The sequence below is a fragment of the Lithobates pipiens genome, unplaced genomic scaffold (genome assembly GCF_037356315.1).
Source record: "Lithobates pipiens isolate NorthernLeopardFrog02 unplaced genomic scaffold, aLitPip1_a1.2 Scaffold_16, whole genome shotgun sequence".
Taxonomy (NCBI): domain Eukaryota; kingdom Metazoa; phylum Chordata; class Amphibia; order Anura; family Ranidae; genus Lithobates; species Lithobates pipiens.
In genome coordinates this window covers 446,485,694-446,504,174 of record NW_027507748.1, presented here as the reverse complement: position 1 = coordinate 446,504,174, position 18,481 = coordinate 446,485,694, and the positions used below count along the sequence as shown (strand labels likewise).

Below are 18,481 nucleotides of genomic sequence, written 5' to 3'. Positions count from 1 at the left end.
ATTGGTGGGCACTGATGGGCTGCATTGGTGGGCACTGATGGGCTGCATTGGTGGGCACTGATAGGCTGCACTGATAGGCATAGTTAAGGCGGCACCGATGGGCACAGATAAGGCGGCACCGATGGGCACAGATAAGGCGGCACTGATGGGCAAAGATGGGCACAGATAAGATGGCACGGATGGGTGGCACGGATAAGTGGCACGGATGGGTGGCACGGATGGGCACTGATAGGTACCACAGATAGATGGGACTGATGGGCACTGATAGGTGGCACTGATGGGCGGCACTGCTGGACACTGATGGGCGGCACTGCTGGGCACTGATGGGTGGCACTGCTGGGCACTGATGGGCGGCACTGGGGTGCAGCACCTTTGAGGCAGATTTTGGGTGGCACTGCTGGGTGGCACTGTGGGCACTGCTGGGTGGCACTGTGGGCACTGCTGGGTGGCACTATGGGCACTGCTGGGTGGCACTGACAGGGGGGCACTTACTTTATTTCAGGATGGCACTGCGGGTGGCAGGTGGGCACTGGCAGGGGGCAGGTGTCCGCTTGAATTGCTGGCCGTGATCGGGACTGATGTCCCGAACACGGCCGCCGGCGATCGGCTTTTTTTTTTTCTCCTCGCGCTGTCAGCGCGAGGAGGAATACTAGCCGATTACCGGCTCCGTTTTATCACATGATCAGCTGTCATTGGCTGACAGCTGATCACGTGATAAGGGGTCGGGATCGACCCCTTACACGGATCGGTGATCAGTCGAGTCTCACGGACTCGCCGATCACAGAGCGCGCCGCGCGCGCCCCTCGGGGGGCGCGCAGGCCGCTCGTAACCGAGACTACGTCAATAGACGTAGTCCCGGCAATCTAGGTCCGCGCTAATGCCGTCATTCGGCAATAGCGCGGATCCCAAGTGGTTAAAATACTTAAACTGAAGTTGTAAAGGAAAACTTTCTTCAGAAGAATGAACAAGCAGACAGGAAAAATCATTCCTGTTAGTCATATTGTTGCTGTATTTTCTCTGTAAAGTTGCATCATCCTACACTAAACTGCTCAAAAATTAAGTGGTGCAATTTATCTGTGCAAAACACACCTGCTGTGAAGGGAAACTGTCCTATCTGAGTGAACATAGCGTATGATATAACAAGACTAGCAAGAGATGTTCTCTTTTTTTTTTTTTATGGTCTATTGAGGAACACAAAGTTGTATACTGTTGGGTTATTCTGCTGCCTGGAGGGAGGATTGGACAATGGTAAACAGAAAAAGTTGTACACCAGCTCAGTATTAACCCCTCCTGCGCTCAACATGACTCGCTTTGCTAGTGTCCTAGGGAAGACGGGTGTTTTTTGCTTTAGTATTAAGAAAAGCCTAACCTTTTGCTAGCTTTTTTTTTACTGTGTGCAGAGCTGTGTCATTTCTTTAGCATTTTCCTGGTCTGTAAAGACTCATTTTGACCACCATTTGGGCTGAGCATCAGAAGCGTACCTTGCTATTAGGCCTGCACAATCATATTTCCAGCTTTCCATTGCTTTCACCAGAGACCAGGTTGATGCTGAGGAAGCTGCAACATCATCTGCTGGGTGCAGTTGTGCACTCTACGCTCAAGAGAGGAAAGAGATTCTAGGTAAATATATTTATAAAGGTGCTATTAACATGAAATTTGACCACATGTTGGGAACAACCCGTGCAATCCATGCATACAAAGAAACAAAACAAATGAGTTCAGATATGAAGTTGTATAATAAAATGGAATGGCACAGGAAAAAATGATTGTGCACGCTAACTGAATTCTTTGTTGGTAATTACAACTTCAAGATGCCTCTTGTATGGAGAAACTAGTCTCATGCATTGCTCAGGTGTGATTTTGGCCCATTCTTCCACACAGTCTTCAGATATTGAAGGTTCAGTGGGCTTCTTCTATGAACTCTGATCTTTAGTTCTTTCCATACATTTTTCTTTTGGATTCAAGTCAAGTGATTGGCTGGGCCTTTTTAGCAGCTTTATTTTCTTTCTTTGAAACCAATTGAGTTTTATTGGCTTTGTTTTTGGGATCATTGTCTTGCTGAAATGTCTTCCCTTGTTTCATCTTCATCATCCTGGTAGATGGCAGAAGTGTTTTTGTTTGTTTTTTTTCCAATTAGAAACAAAAGTTTATTGAGTTATTTCTTTTGGTACAAAAGTTATGAAGGCAAATTGTACAATATAATGTGCGTAACGAATATAATTTTACTGCTCAATAAACTACATAGAAGAATAAAAAAGTATTGAACAAACATGAGTTTGATCGGTATTTCTGGCATCAGTTATTTCCATATACGTTGAAGACCATGTATATTGTACATTTGCATATTAAAGCGGAGGTTCACCCTAAAGTGGACCTTCTGCTCATCGGAACCCTCCCCCCCTCCGGCGCCACAATTGGCACCTTTCAGGGGGGAGGGGGGTGCAGATACCTGTACAGTACAGGTATCTGCACCCACTTCCGGGATAGCTCTCTGCGGAAAGGGGCGTAGATTACGCCCCTTTCCGCAAGTGCCCGCCCCTTTCCGCAAGTGCCCCGCTGCCTGCTGGGAAACACACAGATCGCAGAGGCAGCGGGGACCGTCCTTATTGCGCAGCGCGACTCGCGCATGCGCAGTAGGGAGCCGGGAAACGAAGCCGAAAGGCTCCATTTCCTGATTCCCATACCCAAGATGGCGGCGGCAGCACCCGAGAGATGATCTAGAGATCGGCTTCGGGTGCCGACATCGCGGGCGCGCTGGACAGGTAAGTGTCACTATTTTAAAAGTCAGCAGCTGCAGTATTTGTAGCTGCTGGCTTAAAAAAAAAAAAAAAAAAAGTGGAGTCCCGGCGGACTCCCGCTTTAACAATACAAAGTCCAAAGGATAGATTGCATAGGCATAAAATATGTTGAACAGAATTGTGAGGTGCAGGTTGTAGAGGATTTCGGCCATCTATCCCAAATTGTATTATATTTGGCTGGGCATCCTCTATACATGGGGCTGCTGCCTGAATCCAGTTGCAACCTATTTCTCTTGTCATATGCAAGAAATTACATGTAAATTTATCTAGTTCATCTTCAGGGAATAAGCCCATCAAACATTGTTTGGGATCCAGGGATACTGGTGAACCCATCCGTTCGAGCAAAAATTGGACTATGTGAGACTAGTATCCCTGGATCCACGGGCACTGCCAGAGGATATGATCAAAGGTGCCAGCAGAAGTCTGGCATCTGGGGCACCAGTCACTGCGAGATGAGCAAACTTTAATTGGAGACGTTGTGGTGTCAGGTAAGCCCTGTGGGTAATATAAGTTTGTATGAGTCAGACAGTTTCTGAGATACTAGTTTGGGAGCCCCTAGTATTTCACCCCAGTCCTAGTCTTCCATTTCACCTGCCACATCTGACCATTTGTTTGATGGAGTATGCTAATTTTGGTTTTAGAGGGCATGGTGAGCATATTGTAAAAGAGGGATATGAGCTGACGAGGATAAAGTGCTATACGTAGCTGTAAACTGAGTGTGGAGGGCATGACGTACCTGAAAAAAGCAAAAGCGCATATGATTTGGGAGATTAAATTCCATTTTCAACTGGTCAAAAGTTTTAATTTCTCCATTATGGAGTACATGTGATAGTAGTATACTCCCCAAGATATCCAAATGGAGGGGTCAGGTACCTGGAGGTGCTCTGGAAAGTTTATTGTACCATGGTGGGGTGTTCTCATGAAATACAGTGTAAGCCCATCTTGGAAGTCACCAGGTCCCAAATCCTCTCATGCTGGAATGAGAGTTCGGAGCAAAAAGGAGATATCATCAAGCCCTTTAGCCCTCTCAGTACATCACAAAAGTGGTGTGGGAACAGTGCGTGCACCAAACGAGATACCGGGGCCAAATATCTGTGTCTATCTGACTTGTCTATGTGATACAAATGGGAGAGTTGTGCAGCCAAGTAATAGGTCCCAACATCTGGTACTGCAAGACCCCCCAGTGTCGGGCACTGCAATGTCTTCTATGAGAGTTTGTGCCTGCCTGGTCCCCATATAAAATATAAAAGATTGTAGGAGTGTGTCCATGATTTAAAAATATGTGAAAGGAATGTATATTGGGGAATGGCAAATCGCATATAGGATTTTAGGTAAAATTATCATTTTGATTAGGCCTATACATCCCATCACCCCCACCGGTAGTCTTGCCCACGTTTGGATCTTAAACTTAATGAGTGGGATTAGGGGTTCCACATTTAAGGGCATGAAGTACACAAGTGACCTGGAGATCTGTATGCCCAAGTGTTTATGGTACCTACTCTTACTAGGGGTAAACTAGCCTGCTCTCTTGATGGGGGGGAATATATTGATGGGAAGGATTTGGGACTTGTCCCAGTTCATTTTGAGTCCTGAGAACCTAACAAAATTTGCAATAATTTGTAGGGCCGTCTGGAGGGAGGGACCTGAGTCCGAGAGATACAGTAGCATGTCATCAGCATAGAGCCCCACCCTCTCCTCCACTATGCCAGATGTTAGTCGGTGAATATCCGGGTGTTCCCTAAGTGCCACTGCCATAGGTTCCACTGCCAGTGCATACAGTAAGGGTGAAATGGGGCATCCCTGCCGCATCCCCTGTGAAAGTGGGAAGGCGGCAGAGGTCCATCCATTAGCCACCACTCTGGCTTGAGGAGCATCGTATAGGATAGTGAGCCATTTGACAAAGTTGGGACCAAATCTGAAGCTGCGTAGGCAATGCCACAGGTACTGCCACTCAACTAAGTCAAATGCCTTGGCTACGTCAAGGGAGACAACTACTCTAGATCCTAAGATCCTATTTGTTGGTGAGAGGCCTGAACATTCATGAAGACATCTAGTGTTGAAGGCTGTGTTTTTGGCTTTCATGAAGCCGGTTTGATCAGGATGTATGAGGGAGAGGATAACCTTGTTTAGACGTAGGGCTAGGATTTTTGCTAGCATTTTGATTTTTGTTTGTAAAAGTGAGAAAGGCCTATACGACTCTGGTAAGTTGGGGATCATTGCCTGGTTTAGGGATTTCAAACTATGATGGCTTCACGCATGGACTGAGGGTGAGCAATTAGCCTTAAATATTGCTTGGCATACAGTGAAGTCTAGGGATGAGGGTTTCTGAAAAGTGAGCATAGAATTCGATTGGTAATCCGTCAGAGCCCGAGGCTTTGGCAAAGTGGGAGATTGTGAGTTTGATATCATCTGCGGACAGTGGGGCCTTGAGCATCTCAACTTGTTCTTCATTTAATTTAGGAAGTGTAAGGGTACCAAATAGGTTTTCTAGATCTTGTAAGGTGTAGCTAACCTTGGACGTGTATACTTCCTTAATGAACCCCTCAAATTCCTTAACTATCAAGGCGGAGTATGTAATGTCACCCACCATGGCAGATTAAGGGAATGACCACCTGGGGTCTGGAGTCTAGGTGTGCCAAGTAAGCTAGTAGTTTGGATGGGCGTTCCTCGTGCTCAAAAGCCTTTTGTTTGCGAAAGAACATCTTATATCGAGCCCGCACCTGGCACAGCTGGCCAACCGCCCTAGTTTGTAGCTTCATCTGTGCTAGTGTGGCTGGTGAAGGAAATGTCACATTCTTCATTTTCAGCTAACTGCGCTGTAGCTTGGGTATAGGTTAACTTGGGGGTTTCTCCTAAACCTAGATATGTATTCAGTGAGTTAATTCAGTGAGAAGCATTCTAGCATATTTTTTAAACACTTCCCATACGGTCAGTGGGGTGGATTTGTCAGTGTTATATTGAAAGAAGAACCCATATTACAGGACTAACCTATCTGGGGGGAGGGTTGTCTTAAGGCGTCAGCTCAACCCAGTAGGAAGAATGGTTAGACAGTAGTGTGGGGCCAAATCCGGGATTATGCACTCTGGAAATTAAAGTATGAGAAATCCACACATGGTCTATTCAGGATATGGTAGAGTGAGAACTAGAGAAGCAGGAGTAGGCTTGGCACTTGGGGTAGAGATGTTGCCAGGTATCCACTAAGTCAAAACTTGTCATTAGGCAGCTGAACCTAGTGTTATGATTTGGCATTGGTTGTGAACCCTGTCCCAGTTGGTCAAGGGAGGGATTGGCCACCATATTAAAGTCTCCCAACCATATTGCTGATACACCAGGTTATTTGGCCATGAGCGAGAATCCCTCACTGAGAATGGTGGAATTAAAGGGAGGGGGGATGTACCAGGCAAGTATCAATATGGGGCTACCTGCTATTTTAGCATCCAGAAATGCATATCTGCCCTGGGGATCTAATACTACAGATTGGCGTTCAAAGGGCACTGACTTGGCCACCAGCACTGAGATGCTGTACATATCCCTGTACGTGAGTCTCCACCAGCACAATTACGTCTGCCCTTTGGCTTTTAAGGAAGGAAAACACTGCAGTGTGCTTCAGTTTATCGCCTAACCCACGGACATTCCATGTTAGGAATTTTAACCTAGCCATAAGCCTAGCATAATGTACCGGTTGTGCCTAATGGGCCCACACACCTCTATCTTGTATTGGTATTGTAGTGCGCCTATTCAAGTATATCCATAAATCAATACTATGTTAGAGAGCAGCATATCAATGGCCATATTTGTGCAAAAAACATGTGTAATAGACACCAGAAACTTAAATATCAGTAGTAACCTAACCCTAACCCTCCCAACTCTGCACACACCCCAACTCGTGCGAGCATAAGTCCCAAACAAATTGCCCAACTTGTGAAGGTATCAGGGTGGACCCCGGCTCAGAGCCCACATATAGCAGAACACTGGCTGGGCAACCTCTACCCGGCCCAGGCACTGTTCTGATTCCCCAACTCTATCTCTCAGTTGCTGCATGTTCTGTCTGAGTAAAGAGGTGTCGATCTTTACCTCCTCTATTCTGGTGGCGAGGGATGTTTGGCATGCAGCAATAGCCTTCAGGATCACGCTCTTGTCAGCAGCGCGTGCCTGCGGATGGGGAGCCGACATCTTGGGTCTGTCCTGATGGCAGCATTGTGCGAGTTTAGCAGCCACATCAGCTGTTTTGCGGGGTGGCGACATAGCTCCGCTGAGTACCGAGACTATGGTGATGAAATACCAGGCTGGTGGTCTGTTTGCTGGGGTCAGGGTCATATAATAAAGTTACCACCGGTGGAGCTCGGCTCAGACGCATGCAGTTCCAGGCCACGTCCACCCATGGCAGTAGATTTTATCAAGCATGTCTTGGTACATTTTTCTATTCCTCCTTCCTTCAATGACATTGCATACCTCTTATGATAATTCTTTTCACTCCTATGTCAGAAATTTTGTGAGGAGCACCTGGTTTGTGATAAAATGATGTGCTTTCCACTTCCGGATTATGGCCCCAACAGTGCTCACTGGAATATTCAGAAAGAAATCCTTCTGTAACCAATCCCATCAGTATGTTTTGCAACAATAAGGTTGCAAAGGTCTTGAGAGAGCTCTTTGCTTTCTTGCATTGACACCTTGGTAATGAGACTCTTTTTTACATAGGCCATCCGTTGAGACTGAACCTACTTTGATATTCATTTGCACTGACAAAGAGCAGGATTGCTTTCTTATTCATAGATTTCAGCTGGTGTATTGGCTTTCTTTGCCTCTTTGCACCTCCCTTTCTTCATATGTTCAATATTCATGTGCCATTCCATTTTATTTATTTATCTGAACTTATTTGTTTTGGTTTCTTTGCATGTATGGACTGCATGATTTGTTACCGACGTAAAAATTTCCTGCCAATAGGCACCTTTAGAAATATATTTACCTAGAAAACGACGAGGTGTTCAATACTTTTTACCTGCTATAAGTGTGTGTATGTGTAATGTATGTATGTGTGTGTGTGTATATATGTATGTGTATATGTATATATATGTGTGTGTGTGTGTATATGTATGTGTATATATATATATATATATATATATATATATATATATATATATATATATATATATATATATATATATATATATATATATATATATATATATATACAAATAGTGTCATGGCTGAAATTGTTGGCACCCCAGAAAATCAAGTATTTCTCACAGAAGTATTGCAGTAACACGTTTTGCTATACACGTGTTTATTGCCTTTGTGTGTATTAGAACAAAACAAAAAAAGGGAGGGAAAAAAAGCAAACTGGACATAATGTCACACAAATTCCATAAATGGGCTGGTCAAAATTCTTGGCACCCTTTCAAAAATGTGGATAAATAAGATTGTTTCAAGCATGTAATTCTCCTTTAAACTTTCCCTGGGGCAAGTAACAGGTGTGGACAGCATAAAAATCACACCTACAAGCAGATAAAAAGGAGAGAAGTTCACTTAGTCTTTGTATTGTGAGTCTGTGTGTGCCACACTAAGCATGGACAACAGAAAGGAGAAGAGAACTGTCTGAGGACTTTAGAACCAAAATTGTAGAAAAATATCAACAAGCTCAAGGTTACAAGTCCATCTCCAGTGATCTAGATTTGCCTTTATCCACAGTGCGCAACATATCAAGAAGTTTGCAACCCATGGCACTGTAGCTAATCTCCCTGGGCGGAAGAGAAAAATTTCTGAAAGGTTGCAATGCAGAATAGTCCGGATGGTGGATAAGCAGCCCCAAATAAGTTCCAAAGAAATACAAGCTGTCCTGCAGGCTCATGGAGCATCAGTGTCGACACAAACTATCCATCAACATTTAAATGAAATGCTATGGCAGGTGAACCCCACTGCTTACACAGAGACATAAAAAGCAAGACTACAGTTTGCAAAAATGTACTTGAGTAAGCCAAAATCCTTCTCGGAAAACGTCTTATGGACAGAAGAGACCAAGATGGAGCTTTTTGGTAAAGCACATTATTCCAAAAATGGAGTAAGGCCAGTGAAATATGGTAGAGGTTCAATTATGTTTTGGGGTTGTTTTGCTGTGTTTGGCACTGGGTGCTTTGGTAATCCTCAGATTTCATGATGCCTTGCACACATTCAAAGGATTTTGGGTCATACTGTAAAGCTCCGTGTCAGAAAGCTGAGTTTGCATCCGAAATCTTGGGTCTTCCAGCAGGACAATGACCCCAAACATACGTCAAAAAGCACCCAGAAATGGATGGCAACAAAGCGCTGGAGAGTTCTAAAGTGGCCAGCAAGGAGTCCAGATCTAAAGCTCATTGAACACCTGTCGAGAGATCTTAAAATTGCTGTTGGGAAAAGACGCCCTTCCAATAAGAGACCTGGAGCAGTTTGCAAGAGTGGCCAAAAATTTCGGATGAGGTGTAAGAAGCTTATTGATGGTTATAGGAAGAGACTGATTTCAGTTATGGGGTGCAACCAAATATTAAGTTAAGGGTGCCAATAATTTTTACCAGCCCATTTTTGGAGTTGTATGACATTGTGTCCAATTTGCTTTTTTTTCCCTTCCCTTTTTTTGTTTTTTCCAATACACACAAAGGGCATAAACGTGTGTGTGTGTGTGTGTGTGTGTGTGTGTGTGTGTGTGTGTGTATGTGTGGCAAAACATGATACTGCAATACTTTTCTGTGAGAAATACTTGACAAACTTTTACCCTTAAGTCTCCATAGGAGACATTTAAAAAATTCTACAGGTTGCATCTTTTGAGTTACAGAGGAGGTCTAGGGCTAAAATTCTTGCTCTCACTTTACCAATCACGGCGATACCTCACATGTGTGGTTTGAACACAGTTTTCATATGCAGGCACTACTCACACATGCGTTCGCTTCTGCACGCGAGCTCTCTGGGATGGGGCACGTTTAAAAAAATAAATAATGTTTTTCTTATTTATTTTACTTTTTTTTTAATTTTTTATTTTTTTACACTAAAATGCAATGAAAAAAAATGCCCCTTTTAAGTGCTATGGGCAGAAGGGACTGTTTGATTTTAGGGCAGAGGAGGAGTAATACTTGTCCATGACCCAACCCCCGCTGCCACCACAGCAAGCATTCCAGCAACGTGGACAGATCAAGGAGTAGAAGCAGCAGTGACAGCCTGCCCAGAGCTCCATCAGACATCTGAACTGTGCTGGGGATTTCTTCTTCCTCTGATACTGTGAGTTACCCCGCCCAAGAGCTGCTGCGTGTGTACAGCTCTCTGAATGTGTTCACTCACTGCACACCATTCACCTTATTAAGAGGGAGGAAGCAGCCGCCTGTAGTCTTCCTGGCCATTGGTGTCTTTCTACTAGATGGGGGTAAGCAAGGTCCCCTCTTATCGCCCCTCTGCAGCCCTCCCAGCTGGTGGTCTTTTTTTTTTTTTTTAACTGGAGGGGGATGGGGTCTCCCTTATCACACCCCCCCCCCCCCCCCAGTCCTGCCAGCTGGGGATCTTTTACTGGAGGGGGGGGGTCCTATATTCCTGGATGGGGATCACCTCTCATCACCCCCACAAAGTCCTCCTAGCTGCAGGTATTTAACTGGAGGTGGGAGGGAAGGGAGTTCCTGTATTTCTGGATGGGGGTCCCCTCTTATCAACCCTTGCAGTCCTCCTAGCTGGTTGTCTTGTTTATCAGGAGGGAGGATAATCCCTGTATTCTTGGAAGAGTCCAATTTGAACCCCCAGCTGTAGTCCTCCTAGCTGTGAGTCTTCCTTATCTAGAGGGGAGAGGGGTGGGAGTTCCTGTATACCTGGTTAGGGGGTCTCCTTTTAACTAGAACGGGTTCCTGTATTCCTGGATGGGAGGGAGTCCCTTCCAATCACCCCCATGCACTCCTCCTGTTAAGGGGTCTCTTTCTCCTGGAGAGGGGGCAGTGCACCTGGAAGTGTGTGTGTCTTCTTGATTACTCCTTCGTTATGGGTGCGTCTAAAATACTGTGTTCACTGATTAGTGCTCCTGGGCTGTTGTACAGAGGCTTTCCTGTCTTTCACACCAACCTCTGTTGGCATTAGCTGACCTGGTGGGATGTATTGGGGACAGACTGACTGGGGAAGGATTATACTGGGAGACAGACTGACCTTTTGGCCACCCCTGCTGTTCATCACAGCATTGCATTACTGCTCTTCTTGGGTACTCAAGTGTCCCAAGTCTTTTATGAACTTATAGTGTGCACTGCAATGAAAAACTGTAGTGCGCCACTAGAGTGTTTGGTTTTGGCTTGGATGAAAAGGTGGCAACCCTAGAGGGCAGAGGCAAACGAGATTCCTCCCAGTGTCCTCTATATCAACCGATAGTGTCATTGGTTGTAAGGATTGCAATAGCTTGAAGGTTGTAATGGTGCAGAATGAAAACCTGAAGGCAGGCTTGGTCCACTGGCTGGCTTGTATACAATGTTTGGGCAGTTTTTGGCAATTTGCCAAAGCATCCCTGAAGAATACCGAAGGCACCCTGGTTGAAAAAGGGCGCAGCATAGTTCAGTAATTTGTAGGGCTTGTCTTCTATGCATATACCTTTTAACATTTAACTTTCTTCTTTTTTTTTTTTTTTTTTTCTATACAGGCAGTAATGGCCAGTGACTTTGCCATTCCTAGATTTCGATACTTGGAAAAGCTACTGCTCGTTCATGGTAGATGGTGCTATTCTCGACTGGCCAATATGGTGTTATATTTCTTCTACAAGAATGCTGTGAGTAAAAATAATGGTGAACTGCTGTACAGATCTTTACTTTTTAATAGTTTTATTCTTTTTCTTGCCAGCAACTTTAGGAGCTGTTTTTTTTTTTTTTTTTTTTTTTTTTGTTTTGTTATTCTTTAATAAAGCCTTATGTACTTTTTAAAAAAAAAAATTATTTTTAGTTTTTATTGCCGTACATATCCATACATGTAAGGCTTCATTCACAGGGAGCTATCTGTGCATACACAGAGACCTGCACAGCTGTCAAATTTGGACCTATGTCCATGCAGCTACTGCATTCCAATAGACCTAAATAGTCTATTTTTACAGGTGTACGAATAGGTATGCCTCATGTGAATGAGGCCTACATCATTGCAGAATCGTGGTATACAGTTTAGCATCACAGTGACCTATACCGTATGCATAGCATTAAAGGGAAGGAGTCCAGCTTGAGCTCGTTTGGCTGTACTTCTCCTGTGAGTCACAGGAGTGAAATGTTTTGCACTCCTGTGACATATTTTCAGTTCTCCGCTCTCTGCTGATGTCACAAAGATCAGTTCAGGCATTGCGTCATCCCAGTGAGCGTGGAGGAACAGAGCAAGAGATCTGCTGATTGACAGGCAGCAGCTCTCTGCTCGGGGAACCGAGCCATCGGTGATGGTCAATGGCTCAGTTCTCAGAGCAGAGAAGCTGGGACCGGAACGGTGCTGCATCCATCTAGGTAAATCAGGGCTCGACAAAACCCGGGCGCCAGGTCGCATTTGCGACTAGAATTAGCGAACTGGCGCCTGGGGCAGCACAGCTGGGGGTATGCTGTCTCCGCAGACCCCCCCGGCGCGATCGCGTCGGGCCGCGCCGCCGGCGGCCGGTAATTTAGCCCCCGGCTTTGAGGCCTTCTACGATCCTATGGTTCCTTCTGGAATCTGGCGCCCTCTTGTGGTGGCCGTTGGAATTACAACCAGCAATGCGAATGGATGCAATGCTAATTTTCCCTGCCTGCCAGCCTGTCTTCCTTCCCTTTACTCAGAACCCCTAAAAATTATATATATATTTTATTCTAACACCCTAAAGAATAAAATGGTGGTCGTTGCAATACTGTCTGTCACACCGTATTTGCACAGCGGACTTGCAAGCGCACTTTTTTGGGGAAAATGTATTTAATAAAAAAAAAAAATAAGACAACAGTAAAGTTAGCCCAATTTTTTTTAATATTGTGAAAGATAATGTTGCGTCGAGTAAATCGATACCAAACATGTCATGCTTCAAAATTGCGCCCGCTCATGGAATGGTGACAAACTTTTACCCTTTAAAATCTCCATAGGCGACATTTAAAAAATTCTACAGGTTGCACTTTTTAAGTTACAGAGGAGGTCTGGGGCTAGAATTATTGCTCTCACTCTACCGATCGCAGCGATACCTCACATTGCGTTCGTTTCTGCACGCAAGCTTGGTGGGACAGGGCGCGTTTAAAAAAAATTTTTTTTTTTTTTACTTTTTTTTTTTTTTTCACTGTTCTTTAAAAAAAAAAAATGTGTGTCACTTTTATTCCTATTACAAGGAATGTAAAAATCCCTTGTAATAGAAAAAAGCATGACAGGTCCTCTTGTATATGAGATCTGGGGCCAGAGAGACCTCACATCTCATATTTACACTAAAACGCAATTGAAAAAAAATTTGTCATTTGAAAAAAATAAATAAAATGTCCCTCTAAGAGCTATGGGCAATGACTTGGAGACAGGTGAGGGGCTTGGGGCTATCTTCCCCTCACTCGTCTCCATGTCAGGCCAGGGACAGGTCCAGATCGCCGTCACGGACCCGGCTCCTAACTTTTTTAGCTGGCTCCTAGATTCCAAGCAAATTTGTCAACCCCTGAGGTAAATATTCAATTGCAGTAACCCTGATTCCCATACTTCTCCTATAAAACAATATGACTATTGTATGTTTTGCACAATATACAGATTGATACCTACTTAAAGTGGAAATTTAGTCAGAAAATTAAGTCATGCTAGATCACTTCAGGCTGGCATCTTTTGCAGGTATGGCTAGCTACATTAAAAATAAGTGTCTATACTTTTACATTTAAAATCTAGTAATTCACTATCTCGCCCTGCTCTGCACATGTTCAGTTGCTCTGAGTTTGTAGAGGCCAAATCTGCTGACAACCTTAAAGCGGAATTAAACTCTCCTATGCTTTTACAGCCAAGGAAGCTGCTTCTGTTTGATCTGCAACTGCCATGGTTCTGCACATGTAATCAGTTATGACACCAGCCATATGATGGTTTGACAGTTTGGTTGAAGATGCAAGCAAATATGACCGTTAGCAAGCCTAACATTCTAGGGATGTAACTTAACTTTTTTTTTTTAAACCGTTGAATCGCTGGGTTTAGTTCCGCTTTGTTTTACTTCTGTTTGGGGGCTCTGAGCTTCAGCAAAATGGCAGCCTCCAGCAAGAAGAAGCGGGAGTAATGCTGGAGGCATTTTACAGCACATACAAATTGTGGTAGCATAATTAATAATGTGGAATGTATGTTACTCGCTAAATAACATTATTTTTATCAAGAAGTTATGGGTAAAGTTCCGCTTTAACCACTTAAAGACCAGACCTTTTTCTGACATTTGTTGCTTACAAGTTAAAATCTGTTTTCTTATCGTACATCATGGGACACAGAGACATAGTAGTTACTATGTGGGTTATAGGCCACCTTCAGGTGATAGATCCTGGCACACCCTGAATTAAAAAGTGCACTCCCTATATAACCCCTCCCACTGGTGGGAGTACCTCTGTTTTTTCGCCAGTGTCTAAGGTGGTGGTCACGAGTAAAGATGTTCTGAGCTCCACTGGAGCAATCCTAGCTGGGGCCAGCTATGCAGCCGGATCCATTCAAAGTGTCTTTTTGGCCGAATTGAATGGTACCCGGGCCTCGTATCTGAAGAAATTAGGTCTTGCCTGTAACTTCTCTTTTTCGAGAGCTGGACTCTGGGATTCAGTACTTTTTGGTATTAAGGCCATAAAGTTTTACTGGCAGAGGTGCTATTACAGATCCAGGATTGTGGGTTTCCTCAAGGATCCCCAGCTCCTGAAGGTTTAACGAAACCCACAGTGAAGGGTGAAGATTGGGTCTGTTGGTTTACCACAGAAAACCCTGTGGCAGGAAAGGTAAGTGGAGTTTTTCTAAGACATTTTTTAAATTTTCTTGAAAATTGTGAATGTCTCCTGTAGTAAATGTTATACGTATGTGTCACCACTGGGGGCTGTATAGAGCATTTACGTCTCATGCTTCTCAGAGAGCCCACGATATGTCCAGGAAACCACAGTTTTCTCTTCCGGCCAGCAGCAGACCTCAAGTAATCTGGGGTGGTCTTGCCTCCCCACCAGGCACCCAAGCCCCCCCCCCCCCCCGCTGTTTTTTTCTTCAGAGAAAGAATGCTAAAAAATGCAACTGGCATGCTGATTAGCCTTTGCCCCCCCCCCCCCCCCCGCCATTTGTCTCTGTTGATCCCATAGGATCGGAGCCCACGCTCGCCTGGGAAAAGCTTTCTTTTGAAAGTTGAGAGGAAGGGCCGTAGCGATGGGCGGGGGGGAGGAGCGGTCTTAGCACAGCGTTGGCATCCTCCAACGCTCATTGTGGGGAATGTGTGTTTTAAAGGCACCATTTTTGCTGTTTCAACCTGCTGAGGGACACAAGAGCAAAGGTATATAAGTGGTTTGGTGACACAGGCATTCATTTGACACATTTGCTACTGCATCAGGCTGAGCATTAATAGCAGCAGCAGAGCTGGACTATTGCTCAAGCAATGCATGTGTTCCTTCTGGTAGTACCTCTGCTTTGTGCATCGGGCTTACTTATCACCAATAAGGAGTTTAATACCTGCTATGCTGGTGTACCCTGTGAGAGAGATACTATGGAACATGTTTCATTCAGATATCTACGTTTCAGGCCATCTTGCCAAGGCAGGAACCATGACAGAAATGTTGATTTCTCAGGCTTTATAGTCCATCTGGTTACACTAAGCACCGAAGCAGATCCATGATAGCGTGGTCAGTTTGCCTCTAACATGTTCCTGTTATAAATACTTGATGTGCCTGTTTCTCTGTAGTCAGTTTTACAGACTCATCCCTGCCCAGCCCTGCTAGAATGATGGCATTGTAGCAAGCAAAAGACCAATGCTCAATATGCACACATGGGGAAAGTAATTTTCTGTGTATGATGCCACTTACAGCCTGGAGCACAATTTACACAACTGGGAAAGTACCCCACTACATGGAAGGTACATCACTAATGACACGTCCCCCGCAAGCCAAAGATGAAACCAAGAAAAGACTGTGTGGTCACATGACTGGTGGATTAAAAAAAAAAACGGTAGCTTTTATTCTTGGAAAAAGTATATACATTTTATGGGACACGCATATCAATTCCTTTACAAAAAAAAAGAATAAGGTTTTAAAGGGATTGGTGAAAGGAAAAGACTCTACCCTGTTGCTCTTGTAGTCCTCTACATTCTATCAAGAACCATAATAATCTAATGGAGGTCTGGAGTTTATTCTGTTGTGTAAATAACCTATTTCATCCAGAGGACTGTATTTCATCCCATGTTTCATAGCTAGGGTCTATGTAAAATATCAGAAGTGGAATTTTGTGTCTAAATCTTCTTGTGGTCAGCAGGTTACACCAGGGAGGTGGAATTCTGTGATTAAAAAGAATTACCGACTTGTGTGAATATTTAGGTGTGAGACTTGTCTTGAGAAAGCGTAACCATCATTCAAATATGCTGTAGCTGTCTTGTGCTCCTATATAAAAGTACTCATAGGTTTACTACTGTAAGATGTCCATTACAGCATTACTACTCTGTGTAAATGTATAAAATAATTAGGAGTTGTTTATTAATGGCGTTCTTACGCTGTATTAAGCTTTAGTACATGAAATCATTCACATGGCCCAGTTTACAATTTAGTGTCTTTTCCACGTTCATACAAGAACCAACATGCACAATTTCTAACCTGCTCTAGTTGTAGTGAGTGCTTTTGTTTACTTTTTTTTTAAATCTGATGTTCCTTTTATTTCTAGATGTTTGTGGCTCTTCTCTTTTGGTACCAGTTTTTTTGTGGCTTCTCTGGATCAGCCATGATTGACCAGTGGTATTTGATCTTTTTTAACTTGCTATTTTCATCCATTCCACAACTTGTTACTGGGATTCTTGACAAAGACCTTCCTGCTGACATGTTGATTGCTGTTCCTGAGCTCTATAGGAGTGGACCAAGTATGGAGGTAACTATGTGGTACACCTATATTTTACTGTGATGCAGCATCAATTATCCACAAAAAAAACTTCAGACTTTCTATTTTCAATTTATTTTTTGTAGTCTTCATTCTTTAAGTTCATATTTTTTTTTTTTTTGCATTTCTTAAATCCTTGCACGTAAAGTGTGTGCGCGAATGATGGGACCAGAGCTTTTCTTCCCTTACATACAGTTGCATAGTAGGTGAGGTCGAAAAAAAGACACAAGTCCAACCTATGTGTATGATTATATGTCAGTATTACCTTGTATATCCCTGTATGTTGTGGTCGTTCAGGTGCTTAACTAATAGTTTCTTGAAACAATCGATGCTCCCCGTTGAGACCACTGGCTGTGGAAGGGAATTCTACATCCTTGCCGCTCTTACAGTAAAGAACCCTCTACGTAGTTTAAGGTTAAACCTGTTTTCTTATTTGAATGAGTGGCCACGAGTCTTGTTAAACTCTCTTCCGCAAAAAAGTTTTATCTCTTTTGTGGGGTCACCAGTATGGTATTTGTAAATTTGAAATCATATGCCCTGTCAAGCGTCTCATCTCTAGAGAGAATAACTTCAGTGCTCGCAACCTTTCCTCATAACTAATATTCTTCAGGCCCTTCGTTAGCTTTGTTGCCCCTCTTTGTACTCGCTCCATTTCCAGTACATCCTTCCTGAGGACTGGTGCCCGGAACTGGACAGCATACTCTAGGTGCAGCCGGACCAGAGTCTTGTAGAGGTGGAGAATTAATTTTATCTCTGGAATTAATCCCCTTTTTTAATGCATGCCAATATTGTTTGCTTTGTTAGCAGCAGCTTGGCGTTGCATGCCATTGCTGAGCCGATCATCTACTAGGACCCACAGGTTCTTTTCCATCCTAGATTCCCTCAGAAGTTCTCCCCCAGTGTATCGATTTCATTCATATTTTTGCCACTCAAATGCATTATTTTAAATTTTTCTAAATTGAACCTCATTTGCCATGTAGTTGCCCACCCCATTAATTTGTTCAGATCTTTTTGCAAGTTTTCCACATGCTGCAGAGAAGTTATTGCCCTGCTCAGCTTAGTATCATTTGCAAATACAGAGATTGAACTGTTTACCCCATCCTCCAGGTCGTTTATGAACACATTAAACAGGATTGGCCCCAGCACAGAACCCGGGGGGACCCCACTACCCACCCCTGACCATTCTGAGTACTCCCCATTTATCACCACCTTCTGAACTCCCCCTTGTAGCAAGTTTTCAACATGGCAAATGAGGTTCAATGAAGAAAAATTTAAAATAATGCATTTGAGTGGCAAAAATATGAATGAAATGGTGCATGCCAATGGACCTTATTTTGTGCAGTAAATGTTTATGGTGAACTGTGTCAAATGCTTTTGCAAAATCCAGATACGCCATGTCTACGGGCCTTCCTTTATCTAGATGTCAACTCACTTCCTCCTAGAAGGTTAATAGATTGGTTTGACAAGAACGATTCTTCATGAATCCATGCTGATTACTGCTAATGATACCGTTTCTCATTACTGAAATCTTGTATATAGTCCCTTATCATCCCCTCCAATCCTTTACGTACTATTGATGTCAGGCTAACTGGTCTGTAATTCCCAGGGATGCATTTTGGGTAATTTTTAAATATTGGTGCTACATTGGCTTTTCGCCAGCTGGT

At 43.8% G+C, this 18,481-nt stretch overlaps 1 protein-coding gene across 1 annotated transcript in view; it reads left to right on the top strand.

The window, feature by feature from the left end:
• The window catches only part of ATP10A (ATPase phospholipid transporting 10A (putative)), a 243,916-nt gene that overhangs the window by 192,547 nt on the left and 32,888 nt on the right, over nucleotides 1–18,481 (top strand). The window contains exons 16-17 of the mRNA XM_077482771.1: nucleotides 11,428–11,553; nucleotides 16,608–16,808. Coding sequence (XP_077338897.1) covers nucleotides 11,428–11,553; nucleotides 16,608–16,808 — 327 coding nt within the window. The remainder of the gene's footprint in view (nucleotides 1–11,427; nucleotides 11,554–16,607; nucleotides 16,809–18,481) is intronic.